At 54.7% G+C, this 14,494-nt stretch overlaps 1 protein-coding gene across 2 annotated transcripts in view; it reads left to right on the top strand.

Annotated features, from left to right (window-relative positions):
• Nucleotides 1–987: 987 nt before the first annotated feature.
• The window catches only part of Tesc (tescalcin), a 29,155-nt gene continuing 15,648 nt past the window's right edge, over nucleotides 988–14,494 (top strand). The window contains exon 1 of one of the 2 annotated variants that reach the window (XM_051161625.1): nucleotides 988–1,165. In XM_051161625.1, coding sequence (XP_051017582.1) covers nucleotides 1,108–1,165 — 58 coding nt within the window. In that variant the 5' untranslated portion in view covers nucleotides 988–1,107. The remainder of the gene's footprint in view (nucleotides 1,166–14,494) is intronic. The other variant, XM_051161624.1, reaches the window with a different exon arrangement.

The raw sequence follows: 14,494 nt of genomic DNA, 5'->3' as shown, positions 1-14,494 counted from the left end.
GAGTTGCATAGGTCCGTGGCATGTTTTAGGAACCCCAACACCTAGGGACCTGGAGAGCCCTTTCCTACCCTCCACCCCCAAAAAGGTCTGTGTGGGTCCTGGGCGGCTCCAGGTAGGACCTTTGGGGAATGACCGGACTCATCAGAAGCCCAGAGTGGATGGTAACTCGGGTTTTCAGCTGTGGGGCCAGTTCCTCTGGCTCTGTCAGGAGCCCTGTTGTTGGAAGAGCTGCCAAACTGAATCCTGGGTTGGCCAGAGTGGGCTCCTGAGAACCCCAGCACCAAAGAGCCCGCTTACAGCCTTGACTAGCGAGATGAAAGATTCTGGGGACCCCAGCACTTCCAGCCAGGACAGACTGTTGGCACCTGAGCCTTTCCGGTGTCAGCAAGCAGGCATGGCCGGCCCCCCAAGCAGCCTTGAGGTTGAATTCCTCCAGGGCCCTCCTAATCGAAACACTGGCCTCTCCCTCATCAACTGGACACTACTCCACGAGACCTCCAGCCTCTGCGCCTTGCTCCGTGTGAGCCCTTCAGCGAGCATCTCACTGCTCCTCTCTTTGAAGGTGCAGGTGGTGGTGGTTAGAGCAGCAGCGTGACTGGCCAGGCAGGACCGCCTAGCTCAGAACTTAGTGGGCTCCCAGGGTCCACCGGCGCCACTTTCTCCACTCCCTAGCAAAACTGCAGCCACCTGCGGCGCTCGCTCCTCCCCGCGCCCACTTGGGTTCCGGGCGAGGGGGAAGGGCGACTGCGCTCTCTCCCACGCTCTCCTCTGTTGCAGTCCCCGAAGCTCCGCCACTGGACCCCGGAGGGTGGGCGGTGGGATGCCGATCCCGCTGCCCCTAACCCCACCCCTCGGGGCTGCGGCAGGAGCATGGCCGCGTTGTGTTCTTCCCATGCCTACCTCCTCGTTCCCGCCCCCGCGGCCGGGAGTGAAGCGGGCGAGCGCTAGGACCGCGTCGCTCCGCCGTCCCGCCGCTATAAGAGGCCGCTCGGGCCCCACGCGGAACCGGCTCCGCGCCTCTGTCCCCGCGTCTCCACCCGGCTCGAGCGCAGCGCAGCACAGTCAGTCCCCGGCCTCCGAGGGGCGCCCCGGGCCCCGCCGCGCACCATGGGCACTGCCCACTCTGCGTCCGAGGAGGTGCGGGAGCTCGAAGGCAAGACCGGCTGTGAGTACCACACAGTGGCCGGGCGCCCGCTCGGGGACTGTCGCCTGCAAGCCCCCGGCTTCGTGCCGCCGCGCTGTGTGACCTTGGGCCAGTGGCTGGCTATCTCTGTGCCTTGCTCTCCGGCTGCTCCAGATGGCTTCCCGCCCGCCGCTGTGCGGGCGAAGCGGCCGGGAACAGTTGGCTGGGACCTCAGCCTCTGGGGAGGGTGGCCCGGGAGGCGACCTGACCCCAGCCTACCATGGCCAGGGCGGAAAACAGGGCAGAGCCCGGCAGGTAGCTGAGGCTGCGAGGGTCGAAGCCCGGGTTGCCCCGGAGAGCGCTGAACGCGCGCCGCACCTGCAAGTCTGCTGCTGGGGATGGGCAGGGCGGAAAGTTTGGAAGTGGCGGGACCTGGAGGAGCCGCGCTACCCGTGGTGACCTTAGGCGACGGTCACCCTTCCGCCTCCCCGTGCGTCCCCGCCCCAGGGCTGCAGGCTTGGGCACCGAGCCCCGCGTCCTCCGAGCTGGCTGGCACTCCCGGGACCGCAGAGGCCGGGCGGGGCGCGCGTGGGGAAGCGCCCATCCGCCCCGCACTTGACTCCGGAGCGACCGTGTGGACCCGGACCCGCGCGAGAGTGTGCAGGCGCGTGGGCAAAACCGGCTTCGGTGGCGGGACAAAGCCGGAGTTAGCCCTTCCGAGGCTGTGTGACCTTGGGCCAGTCAGTTTGCTTCCTCCATGGACTGGGAGGCTGGAGCCCCGTGGGTGCTGCGGCGGGAGGGAGCTGATGAGTTGAAAACATGCAGTCAGCCCCACCCGAGAGGGGACCCCGCTGCCAGCCGCCTCCCTAGAGCCCGGTGAAGTCATGGAAAGGCACTGCTGAGTGTCTACACCCGCGCACACAGTAGGCAGAAGTGCACAGTGGATCCTAGAGAGAGTTGTTTACACAGCCCGCTAAGGGCGCCATCCGGAAGGTCCCAGCAAGAAAGTCTGTGAGAAGTGTGCGCACATTGTGTGAGGCTAGTGGGAGTGTGTACACACGGTGTGCACTTGTGAGTGTGTGCACCGCTGTTTGAGACAGGATCTCAATGCGAAGCTCAGGCTGCTGTGATCTTGGACCCTCTCAGCCTCAGTCTCCCCAGTTCTGGGACTGAAGGGCCGTGCCCTACCCCACCCAATCCTCCACCCCCGCCTTTGTATTTTCTCTCTGAATACATCTTACTAACCACAAACCAAAAGTTTTATAAACCCGCCTCCTGAGGCCCACATGATGGAGGCCGAAAGGAGTCCCTATCCACTCCTGACTCAGTTTGACCGATTGCTAGTTGCTGCCTCAGCTGGTGCTGGGAAGGAGAGCTGGGATTCCAGGTACAGGTTGGGTCCTCCACCCCAGCAGCTCCCGGAGCCTTCTGGGGGGGGAATTCCAGTGGGCTGTGGGTTTGACAGTGATGGGCCCAAAGCATGCTGGGAGCCTTGTCAGTTTCCTGGGCCCAGCCTCCCACGGTGACAGATGCTGGGCTCAGGCTTAGTGGCTGCCTGGAGGTGGCTGGGGCGGCTTCTCTTGCTGCCTGGGCTCAGAATTAAAGTCCAAAAGGGGGGGGGGGGGGGGCGCGGATCCGAGGCTATACTGCCAGGGATGGTGCTTCCTGGAGTCCTACAGGCCCGGAAGGTGACTGGTACAGTCTGGGCACTTTCACCCATTTGACAGATCTTTATGGACCAGAGTTTTTGAGGATGTGGAAGTGATGAGAGAGGCCGATATCCTCGAGCAGAATGCGCAGCACACAGACCCACCCCATAGGTGTAATGTGTCCAGGGATAAGCAACGTAGGGAGAGGGGTTAGGGGAGGGGTGAACAGATAATTGAGAAGGAGCCAGTCAGCCAGGCATGGTGGGGCACGCCTTTAAGCCCAGCACTCCGGAGGCAGAGTTAGGCAGATCGCTGTGAGTTCGAGGCCAGCCTGCTCTACAAAGTGAGTCCAGGACAGCCAAGGCTACACAGAGAAACCCTGTCTTGAAAAACAGGGAAAAAAAAAAAAAAAAGAGGAGCCAGTGACAAGAGCATTGGTGTGTAGCAGGTGCCACGGCCCTGTGGCAGGAGGCAGTTGGTCAGTAGGTGAGAGTGGCTGATGATGTAGCAGTCCTCCAGGTCCAAGCTGAATGCAGCCCAACTTGAGGGGCCCTTTATGCTCCCTGTGACTCAGTGTCCTCTCCTATCAGTTGGATGGCTCAATAGTACCTTCCTTTGAGGTGCTGCCTAGCCCTCAGAGCCACACTGAGGTAGGTCTTGGCCCCTCTATCCCTGCTGTGTGACCTTCAGCAGGTCACTGCCTCTCTAGGCCATGGTGCCCCGCCTGGGTATCACTTCTGAGCGGTTGCGTGAACCTGGGAGGTGACGTAAGGGGAGAAGGCGCTGGGCTGTTGTGGAACTGGACAGGACCATGTCTGTGAGAACCTGTGGAAAGTGTCCCAGGTCTGGGGGGGCTGGGGGTGGGGTGGGGGTGGAGGGCACACTATACCTAGGCTTGTCCATTCCAACACTAAGGGAGCAGTTTATTTATTTATTTATTGGTTTTTTTGAGACAGAGTTTCTCTGGCTGTCCTGGACTTGCTTTGTAGACCAGGCTGGCCTCGAACTCACATTGATCTGCCTGCATCTGCTTCCCGAGTGTTGGGATTAAAGGTGTGCGCCACCACGCCCAGCTTTAAGTGCGCACTTTACAAGACATCCAGTAGGTCTTCACCCACATCTTCCAGGAAGGGTGATGGAGATATAGCCATTTCCTCTCATGAGGGAAACTGAGGCTCAGAGAGAGAAGTGTCTTGCCTACAGCCCCATAGCTGGGAGTGGAGGCTTCCCCACCACATGTTGTGAGGAACCCGCTGCCCATGGCGGATTGCTTTTCCTTCCCTCACCCCAGGACCTTTGCACAAGCCTTCCCTTTGCTGGTCCACTCTGCACTAACTCGAGTGTGCTATTTATATGGGAGAATCCAACTGTCACTTCGTCCTTTTTTCTCTGCCCTGTCTCAGGGCAAAGTTCCTGCTGCCACCTTCCAGGGCTCCCTTCCAGAAAACTACCCTGCTTTGTGCTCTCATGCAGCCTCGGTGGGCACATCAGATCCATTCTCCCTTAGCTCCTGCACTCCTCCCACTGTCTCCTCAGACCATCACCTGCCTCACCCTAAAATGTGCTCCCGATCTCCACAGAGTTGCTGGTTGGCAGTGAGACCACAGGAGGCTCACACAGGGAGGTGGTGGGGCCATCAAGCCCTTCATAACCCAGAAAGCCTCTCTGAGCTGAGGGCCGTCTCCTGCTCCAGGCCTTGCCTTGTCTATGCTAGCCTGAGCCACCCCATGAAAAACAGGCCTGACACGAGCTTGCCTGCTTGCACAGGGTTTAGCCCTGCTGCTGCTGCTGCTACTGCTGTGTGCCACCTCCTTCCACAGTGAGAACTCGCTGATTGTCTCAAGCCTCCCTCCCAGCTAAGCCTGTGCCCTGCCTAGACTGTTCCCCAGCTCCCTTAGCCCATGCCCCACTCCTGGGCTCCTGGTTGAAGGCAGACAGGAGGATTCTGAGAAAGGCAGAGGGTCTGGCCCTCCCATCTCTTGAAGCTGCCAGAAGAAGCAGAACCTTGGGCCACAGCTCAGGCCTCATGGCGACATTGGCAGGCCCGTGCCACCTGCCTAGCACCAAGCACGGGCTAGTGGTCAATAGCGAGGCTGTATTCCAGGGCCACTGCTGGCCCATTGCACCGATGAGGTCATGGAGGCTCTGCAGATGGATGAGTGGGAGAGTCTCTCTTCTAGGGGAGGGCCAAGGCTGGCTAGGGCCTGGTTCCTATTTTTTATATTGAGTCCAGTCCCTGGGAGGCGATTTCTTGGGCCATAATCCTCTTTGTCTTGTAAATCTGGTGGAACCTGGGGCCTCACACATGCTAGGCAAGTGCTACCAGTTAGCTGTACCCCTGAGTCCCCATCTAAAGAATTATGAGACAGTCATCCCCTTGTAGACCAGACTGGCCTTGAACTTAGGACCCTCCCGCTTTAGCCTCCCAACATGGCCATCTCTGGTCTGTATCGCTGTCTGGGAGCGGCCCCTGCCCATTGTTCCTTGTGCTTGCATTGCAGGCCCTGGATGGGGGTGGGGGATGGGCAGGTCCTGGGTGGGGTTGGAGTAGGGGTGGGAGGTCGGGTGGGGGGATGGAGGAGGGGAAGCTGGCATAGTGTGGGGTTGACACATCTGGGCTCAGCCATCTACTAAGCCTTGAGAGCAGCCAGGCAAAGCCACTTTCCCCCAGCAGTGGCCAAGGCTATCAGCCCTGGGGGCCCCACAAAAGGGGGCTTACCTCATATTTCTTTAGGTTCTCAACACAAGAACATTAGAAGCCACTTGTACCTGGCATGGTAGCACAGGGCTGTTGTCAGCCCAACAGATGGAACAGGAGTTTGAGGCTAGCCTGGGCTGTATGGAGAGACCTTGTCTCTAGAAAATGGGAGGGGGGCGGGGAGACACTGGAGAGATGGCTCAGTGGTTAAGATGCCACTTGCTCTTCCAAAGGTCCTGAGTTCAATTCCCAGCAACCGCATGGTGGTTCACAACCATCTGTGATGTGATCTGATGCCCTCTTCTGGCATGCAGGTGTACATGCAGGCAGAACACTGTATACATAATAAATAAATAAATCTTTTTTAAAAGGGGGGGGATTAAAGCAATTACTTTTTTTGTTTTTGTGAGACAAGGTGTCTCTGTGTAACAGCCCTGGTTGTCCTGGAATATCTTTGTAGACCAGGCTGGCCTCAAACTCTCAAGAGATCCTCCTGCTTCTCTGTCCCCTGAGTGCTGGGATTAAAGGTGTGCGCCACCACACCCGGCAGCTACTCCCCATCTGCCCCTGTAGACAGTGACTGAGGGTGGCAACCTCGTGGCCAGTTTACAGACAGAACAGAGACTTTCTTAGCTTAGAAAGTGACTGCCCGGGGTCACTGAGTTGCTAAACTGAATCCAAAGCAGACCCTCAGGAGAGGTTTGAAGTCAGAGAGGGGTGTGGAGGGCAGTGGATGGTGGGAGGCAGGCAGGCAGAGAGAAACCCCCGAGGGTAAAGGACAGAGCCTGCAGCCCCGCGGGTCCCTGGCAATGTCCCTGAGAGGAGGGCATGTTATAGCAACAAGCTGGTATACTGAGTTGTACTAGGCCTCTGAGCCGATAGGATGGTTTCTGGGAGCTATGGAATGTTCTAGAACTTGCATCTTTGGTGATGGGCAGATATAGACTGGAGTGGGAGCCACCCCCCCTCTCTCCTGGAGGCTTCCCAGGTGCCTCACCACATCTGTTCTGAAGAGGAACCTGTGTTGTCTGTGGAGGAGCAGGTGGCAGTTGCTGGGGTTGCCAGTTCGGGGACCTGCAGTAATGAGTTCCCTAGTGCTTCTTCCCACCTGGCCTCCCATCCTGTTTGGGCATGGCATTCTGTTTTGAGCTAATGCTTCCACCCCCGGATGTAGCAGGGAGGCTAATCAGAGCTCAGGCAGACAGCCTGCTGGATGACACAGACCAGACGGCTGGATGACAGGCCAGGCTGAATGCCTGGTGTACAGATCAGGAGCTCCGAAATCCCCCAAGGGCTTTGGTCCCTGGTACCTTAAGCTAAGGGACGCGAGGTCTGCACACCTCTGAAAGACCCATTGCTCTCAGGACAAGTTAGGGCCAGGGCCGGAGGAACAGTCCTATCAGCCAGCCTGTCACTTGCTCCGACTTAATTATTAATTCATAAAGCCAGAAGGTCGACTGGGCATTTCCGCTGGCGGCAGCGGTTACCTTATGCACTAGGACAAAAAAAGGTCCTTTGTTGTCCCTGCGGCGTGACCTTTGTGGATGGGCATGCTGTCAGGAGTGGCCTTCCACTTGGGAGGCGACAGGAAGTGCTCGAGGTCATGCCAAGGCCTGTCCTCTAGAAGAGAAGGCAGGAGGCAGAGGCGGTGCTGAGGAGGCTGGGCCTCTGAAAGACTCTTCAAGAGGAGCCTGTCTATACCTCAGGGCCCTCTGTGGGGAATATCTTACCCCAAGGGTCACAGGTGGAAGAGGGTTCCCCCAGCAAGCATGGGCTAAGCACACAGAGTGCTCCCAAATACAAACTGCCGAGCACCTGGTGTGACACCCCAAGTGGAAAATTCCTCCCTGACCTCATGTGACAGGAGCAGTCAAGATACATGCAGAGAGCCTTTGGGGGCAGTGCACTGTTGGGGTGCTTGCCTAAGTAGGGAGGCTTTTGGTTCAGTCCCCGGCACCACAAAACCAAAGCAAAATAAATACTAGATGTGGTGGTGCCCACCTTTAATCTCAGCACTCGGGAGGCAGAGAGAGGCAGATGGATGTGAGTTCAAGGCCAGCCTGGTCTACAGAGAGAGTGTTAGGACGGCCAGGGCTACACAGAGAAACCCTGTCTCAAAAAACTAAATATATATATGGTCTCAGTCCACAGCCTGCCTGCTTAGGTATGCATGGAGCCCTGGGTCCAGTAAGCTAGCACCACATAAAACCAGTATGGTGGGTCCGGGACTTGGGAGATATAGGCAGGAAAGTCAGAAGTTCAAGGGTATCCTCAGCTACGTATTGAGTCTGAGGCCATCCTGGGAATACATGAAACCCTGCCTGGGAAAAAACTATTACATGAAGTTGCTTTTGTGTTTTGTGTTTTGACCAGGGCTGCATCTCTAAGACCCCTCCCTCACTCATAGCAAAGCAGAACCTAGAACAGAGTCCAGGGCTTTTCTAGTCACTCTAATTAGAGAGTGATAAACTGCAACACTCCAGCCTAAGATGTATTTTAAATTACATCTGTGTGTGCTCGAGCATGTCAGAGCTTGTGTGTGCATACCCCACAGCACAGACTTAGTAGCAAGAGCCATCTGACGAGCCATCTTGCCAGCCCTGCATGGCAATTTTTACATCCAAATTCCATAACTTATTCATCTCTTATCTTTGACATACCTAAAGTGAGCTCTTATCTCTGCCTTTGTGCTAAACTTTGTCTGGCTCTGTGTTTTTACTTCTGAAGCTTACAAGCTGGCTAATTATTATTTTGGGCAGACATTTGTTCTTGCAAGCACTATTCCTTAATGGATTTGCTTTTCTCAGTTAATAAATTTTCCCCGTAGATTTCTCAGCAAGGATCTGTGAATTATAAAGTGAACTCTCTTTTGCTGGTGTCTGTGAGTGAACATTGGGCTGGGTATAAAATTTTAGCTTGCTGGATGATTCCTTTGCCCCGAGTGTTCTGTTTTAGATTACTATTGATAAGTTAGGTTTTGTCTAATGGGTTTGTTGTTGTTGTTATGAGTCAATGTTTTTATATACTCATACCTGGGAATGGTTTATGCTGTTTCATTCTAAAGAAGACTCATATCTTCCATCACAAAAATATTGCCACCTTGTGAGTGATCTTACTCTTCAGTGGTTCCTGTTATAAATGTTGGACCTTTTTTTTTTTTTTTAAATATTTATTTATTTATGTTTACAGTGTTCTGTCTATATGTACGCCTGCATGCCAGAAGAGGGCATCAGATCACATTATATAGATGGTTGTGAGTCACCACGTGGTTGCTGGGACTTGAACTCAGGACCTCTGGAAGAGCAGCCAGTGCTCTTAACCTCTGAGCCGTCTCTCCAGCCCATTGTTGGACCTCCTTGTTGCCTTCTGAACACCTCTTGACCCTTCTTTCACGTTTTCTTCGCTACTCCGAGCCACATTCAGCGTCATTTCCTTAGGTTTGCCTCTCAGTTCACTAATTCTCCCTCCAGCTTAGGTTGAAGCCTTTACCCATTGTGCTGACTAGTTTTTTATCAACCTGACATAAGCTAGCGTCCTCAGAAAGGAGGGAACCTCAGCTGAGAAAACGCCTCCAGAAGATGCAGCTATAAGGCATTTTCTTAATTAGTGATTGATAGGGAAGGGCCCAGCCCACTGTGGGTGGTGCCATTCCCTAGGCTGGTGGTCCTGGGTTCTGTAAGAAAGCAGGCTGAGCAAATCATGAGGAGCAAGCCAGTAAGCAGCACCCCTCCATGGCCTCTGCATCAGCTCCTGCCTCCAGGGTCCTGCCCTGCTTCAGTTCCTGCCCCGACTTTCTTCGATGAAGGAAGTGTAAGCCAAATAAACCCTTTCTTCCCCAAGCTGCTTTGATACGGTGTTTGATCACAGCAAGAGTAACCTTGACTAAGACACCCATTAAATTTTTTAAAATTCTAATTACAAACAAATTGCTCTAGGCTCATGCCGAGAGGAGTTTGAACAGCTTTCTTTGTTCATTTGCTTATATGGTTTGGCTGGGTTCTGAGTTCAACTCCTGCTGGGGCTATTTCTGTCTGGGCTCCTGTGCGTCCTGACTTCCAAAGTGCGTCCTGACTTCCAAAGTCACAGAAGTGACTTCCAAAGTGCTGTGCATCTGTTGTGCTAAGTGTCTCAGGGTTCTTACCGGTCTGCAAACACTTCCTGTATTAACTCCTCAATGTGGGACTGAGGTGGGGTAGCCCAGTGGAAAGTGTTTGCCACACGTCCGTGCCAGGCCCTGGGATGCTTGTCAGCGCTGTGCAGTTTTGACCAGCTCCTGGCACAGGGTTAGGGTTATGACCGGGCTAGTAGCTTCACTTCCTCCTCCTCCCTTCTCCCAGCAGAGGTGGTGCCTCCCTCACTGTCCGGCAGGAGCACTGCTGTGTGGAAAGCTACTGTTGGTGGTTCAGTGTCTTGTGGGGTCTTGGTTTAAGCTTACCCAGACCCAAGGCCAGGTGGGTCTCTCAGTGGGTTTAAAGCCCCCACCTTTAGCCATCTGGCAACTTCTGTTCAACACCCAGTGAGGTCTCAGTCTCTCCTGGCTTCCGGCATCTGGTGTGACCTCCCTCCCCTCTTGTCATGCAACCGAGTTGTCCTTGAGCTGGTGATCCTCCTGCCTCAGCCTCCTTCCTTAATGCTGGATTTTCAAGCGTGTGCCACTACGCCCTGCTCAAGGAAAGCCTTTTCTTCTAAGCTTAGCAGGTCATTAAGGTAGTTGCTGGCTTTCTGCAGTCGCCATGTGTTCGTAGTAGCAGGTGGCGCCCGTCCTAGCCCTCAGAAGCAGGACCAGGTTCTCTGACTTAATTCCCCTGTGCATGAGGCGAGTTACCACTTGATTCAGCCTTGGGATAAATTGGGAGCTGAGATGGTTCTGAAGGCAGGGCTGAGCTGTCTCCTGGCGGCATCCCACCCACTCCCTGAAATGTCTGTTTGGATAGAGGTTGCCCCACCCTTCTGAACGGCTCGGCTCTAGTGCAGAAATGTAGCGTGCCCCTTGATCACAGCTTTTGGCACAGAGCACAGCACACAGCAGGAAGAACAAATCCTCCTCCTGCTGTTCAGAGCTGTGTGACCCTCAGCGAGCCACGCAGCCTCTCTGATCCTCCCTCCTGAACAGGGAAGTGGGCGTGCTGCCTGCACTGTTAGGAGAGCTGAGCTCAGCCCTGGCTCAGCTCCTGCCTGTCAGGCTGTCATCTCTCTTTATTCCTGCTATAAGGCCACCGGTAAAGAGCAAAGCTGAGGGAGGCAGCACGCCTCAACTGTGATGCTAGAGCCATGCTCTCCCACTCTCACAGCTCCCTGCATTATCGCTTGCTCAGAGCGCAGGGTGTGTGGGGAGTGGAGGCAATCCACCGGTCATGTTTACATGTTTACTCCCCCTCCTAAGGATCTGTTCTGTGGAGAGGAAGCCCACAGAGACCCCAGCGGGACCCCTTGGTGCCCGAGGTGACCACAGATGATGTTTCCATGCAGAGGTGGGCTGGGCTGGCACTGCCCGGGGAATCGATGGTCTTTGTACTGGCCTGTAGTCAGTATGGTGGGTTCCTGTCAGGGCTGTGGCTGCCAAGGCGCTAGCAGGTGGAGGAGGGGTGCTCATGAGAGAGGGCAGCTGGCACAGATCCCCTGTGAGGCTCCGGAAGCCCAGGCTCTTCTCCCCGCCCCCCCCCCCCCTCCCACAGCATTAGTCACTGCTGTGTCTGGAGCCCCAGGTGGCCTCCCTGTGGAGCCCAGAGCCAGCAGAACAGCCCTGAAGACCGGGGTTGCTCAGGGCTAAGCAAACCAGTCACAGCCAGGCTAACAGCTCTCTAGCCAGATCCAGAGCTAAGTAGACTCTGAGTTTTGTTTGTTTGTTTGTTTTTAGTTTGGGGCAAAGTTTACGTGACATAAAATTCACCAGTGTAGGACTGACTCAGTCCGTAAAGTGCCCTGTGATCTCGAGGACCTGAGTTCGGTCCCTGGCAGCCGTGTTTAAAAAAGAAAAAATGAGTAACATGCATCTAATTGCAGCGCTGGGGATGCAGAGAGGGGCGGAGACCCTGGCTCAAAAAAAAAAAAAAGCGAGTATGACAGAGGAAGACACCAGATGTTGCCTTCAGCCCCCTCCATGGGTGCAGACACACTCATTCACTGACCGTTGGTGTAACTACTGTGAAGTGAGCAGCTCGGTTGGCTTCACTGCACATAGTGTTCTAAACCACCATCTCCCCTTCTAGAACATTCCTTCATTCCCGATTAAGCCCTCCGCCCACCTGTTATCCATCTTTACCCTCTCCTTCTGGCCCTTGCCCAGCGTGAGTCCACGTTGTATTTCTATGAGGTCACCTGGTCGGCAGCTTGACATGGAGACAAGTGGACCAGGTGGCCTTGGTGCCAGGTACACTGTTGCCACCTTGGAGAGCTGTGAATAGCATTTGTGACTGGGATGGCTTAGTCACCATGGGAGCCACCTCCTGGGAGGTGGGAGCTGCTCTTGTTTTCTCAGTGGAGGAGGTAGAAGCGTGCCTGCTGAAGGAGGGGCTCGAGGCTGCTTCTCTGCAAGCTGAGCCGATGGCCTGTCCCTGGGCTGATCCTCTGTGTACCCGGGGAAGCGGCCTGAAATGGTGAGCCACAGGGCTCCAGGTACCCTGTTGGCTGTGCCCCTCGGTGTCAAGCCTCCTAATTCACACGGCCGCCTAAGGCCTCGTTTAGTATTTTATGTGGGTTACATGTTGACTTGGGTAGTATTTGAGATACCGTGAACCGAAGAGAAAATATTCCTAAAATTAATTTCAGCTGGATGTGGGTCAGCTGTCATGAGAAACTCGGGAAGCAACTTACCACTTACACTTATCCTTATTCAGGCTGTTGTGGCTTCTGGGCACAGCCAGAGATGGGGAGGCTTAGGGAGCCCCTCAGGAGAGCAGGCACAGCCCCCCACCCATCCCACTTGTTCTTGATGTCCGAGCCCCTGGCTTCTCCCCTGCTGGCTCCCATAGTACCTGTGTCTACTCTCAGTCTTGCATGTGTGACAGGTGTTGGTCCCTGCAGGTGAAGATTCTAAAACTTGTCCTAATGGATGAAGTCAGCAAAACCCACCCTGCCACCCCCCACTCCCCACCCTGTGTCCACCTTCCCTGGGTCCTGGGTCCCTGACTCATTAACTCTACGTCCTCTGCCACCATGCCCTCCCATCCCTTATGTCTCAGGCTGCAGGGACTCCCGTCGGACATCCCCCAACCCCCACCCCATCTTTCCCATCATTTTTCTTCCCAATAAAATGTGAGGTGCAGGCCGTACATGGGTGGTGCATGCCTGTAATCCCAGCACTTGGGAGGCAGAGGCAGGCAGATTGCTGTGAGTTTGAGGCCAGCCTGGTCTACAGAGTGAGTCCAGGACAGCCAAGGATACACGGAGAAATCCTGTCTTGAAAAACCAAAAAAGAAAAAAGAAAAGAAAAACAAAGTGAGGTGCAGAATTCATATGACCACCTAAGGTCTCATTATTATTTTATGTGGGATATATATTGACATGTTAGTATTTTAGATATTGTGAATAAAAATATACTCCTAAAATTAATTTCAGCTAGCTGTGCATCAGCTGTGCAATTGACCACTTATCAGAAGTGTAGCCAGGCGTGGTGGCGCTCGCCTTTAATCCCAGCACTCAGGAGGCAGAAGCAGGTGGATCACTGTGAGTTCGAGGCTAGCCTGGTGTACAAAGCAAGTCTAGGACAGCCAAGGCTACACGGGAAAACTTTGTCTCAAAAAACAAACAAACAAACAAACAAGCAAAAAAACAAAACAACAACAACAACCCCCCCCCCAAAAAAAAACAGAAGTGTATAGGCGTGGTGGCCACACCTTGATCCCGGCACTCGGGGAAGCCAGCTGAAGCTGGTTCTATGAGTTGGAGCCAGTCTGGTTTACACAGTGAGCTATATAGTGAGACCCTATCTCAAACACACATAGGCTGAAGAGCACAAGGCCCTGAGTTCGGTCCCCAGCAGGGCATACACGGGGCTCGGCAGCACATGCCTATAACCCCTGAGCTCAGGTGAAGATCAGAGTTCAAGGTCATCTTGGACTAAATAAATGGGTCAGAGGCCTGCCTGGGCCTCATGAGAGCCTGTCCCAAAAAGGGAGGAAGGGAAGTGTGTCAAAGGACACACTTAGAGATATAAGACCACCGCGTGTGTCCATACCTTGGCACCGAGCCAAGGATGACTTAATGATATTTTTGTGAGCGTCTGCTCTCACATATAGACTGTGGCAGGTGCCCGGGGGTGTTGTTATGGCTGATGCCTAAGCAGTGTACAGATAAAAGCCTGAAAACAAGACAAGTCTCAGGTCCCGGTGCTGCGGGCTCCGTCCGGGCGCTCAGCATGAACCTCACCGGAAGTATCACCTTGGCTGATTGGACCATCCCCTTGCCATGCTGGGGAACATTAAATATCGATTCTCCATACTCCCTACTGGGTTTTCAAGGGCTGCAGGTGCGGCTCAGTTTGTAACGTGCTTGCTTAGCACGCACAAACCCCCGGGATTCAAATCCCAGAAATACTTAGCCAGGTGTGGCCAGGCATGCTCATAATCCTAGCACTTGGGTGGTAGAGGCAGGAGGATTATCCTCAACTACAAAGAGAGTTCAAGGCTAGCTTGGGATCTCAAAGACTCTGTCTCACATATGTTTTCAAGGTTCTATAATATTCCAACTCAAGACTGTCCTGGGATGGCTGTGCTTTCCTCGAGCTCGGCACTTTCTGAACACAGCACAGCCACAAGGCCACAGGCACCCTATCCTATGTTCGTCCCCGTCATTTCTGTTAGGTACGCACGGGCTGTGGGGACCCTGGTCAGCCTGCATGCTGTCTCCGCCGGTGATATTCATGGCTGTACTGTTCTCCAGAAAGGTAGATGCTGTCCTGGGTATTGCTTTGCCTTCCCGATCATCTGTGACTGTGTGTGCCACGTTGTGGGGGTGCAGGCCTGCCTGCCTGTGCTGTGTAGGGTGGATGAGCTAGTGCCTGGAGTGGTGCCTAGCCCGGGCTGG

The sequence above is a fragment of the Acomys russatus genome, chromosome 19, assembly GCF_903995435.1.
Source record: "Acomys russatus chromosome 19, mAcoRus1.1, whole genome shotgun sequence".
NCBI classification, from domain to species: Eukaryota; Metazoa; Chordata; class Mammalia; order Rodentia; family Muridae; genus Acomys; species Acomys russatus.
This window is presented reverse-complemented; position numbering and strand designations above follow the sequence as displayed.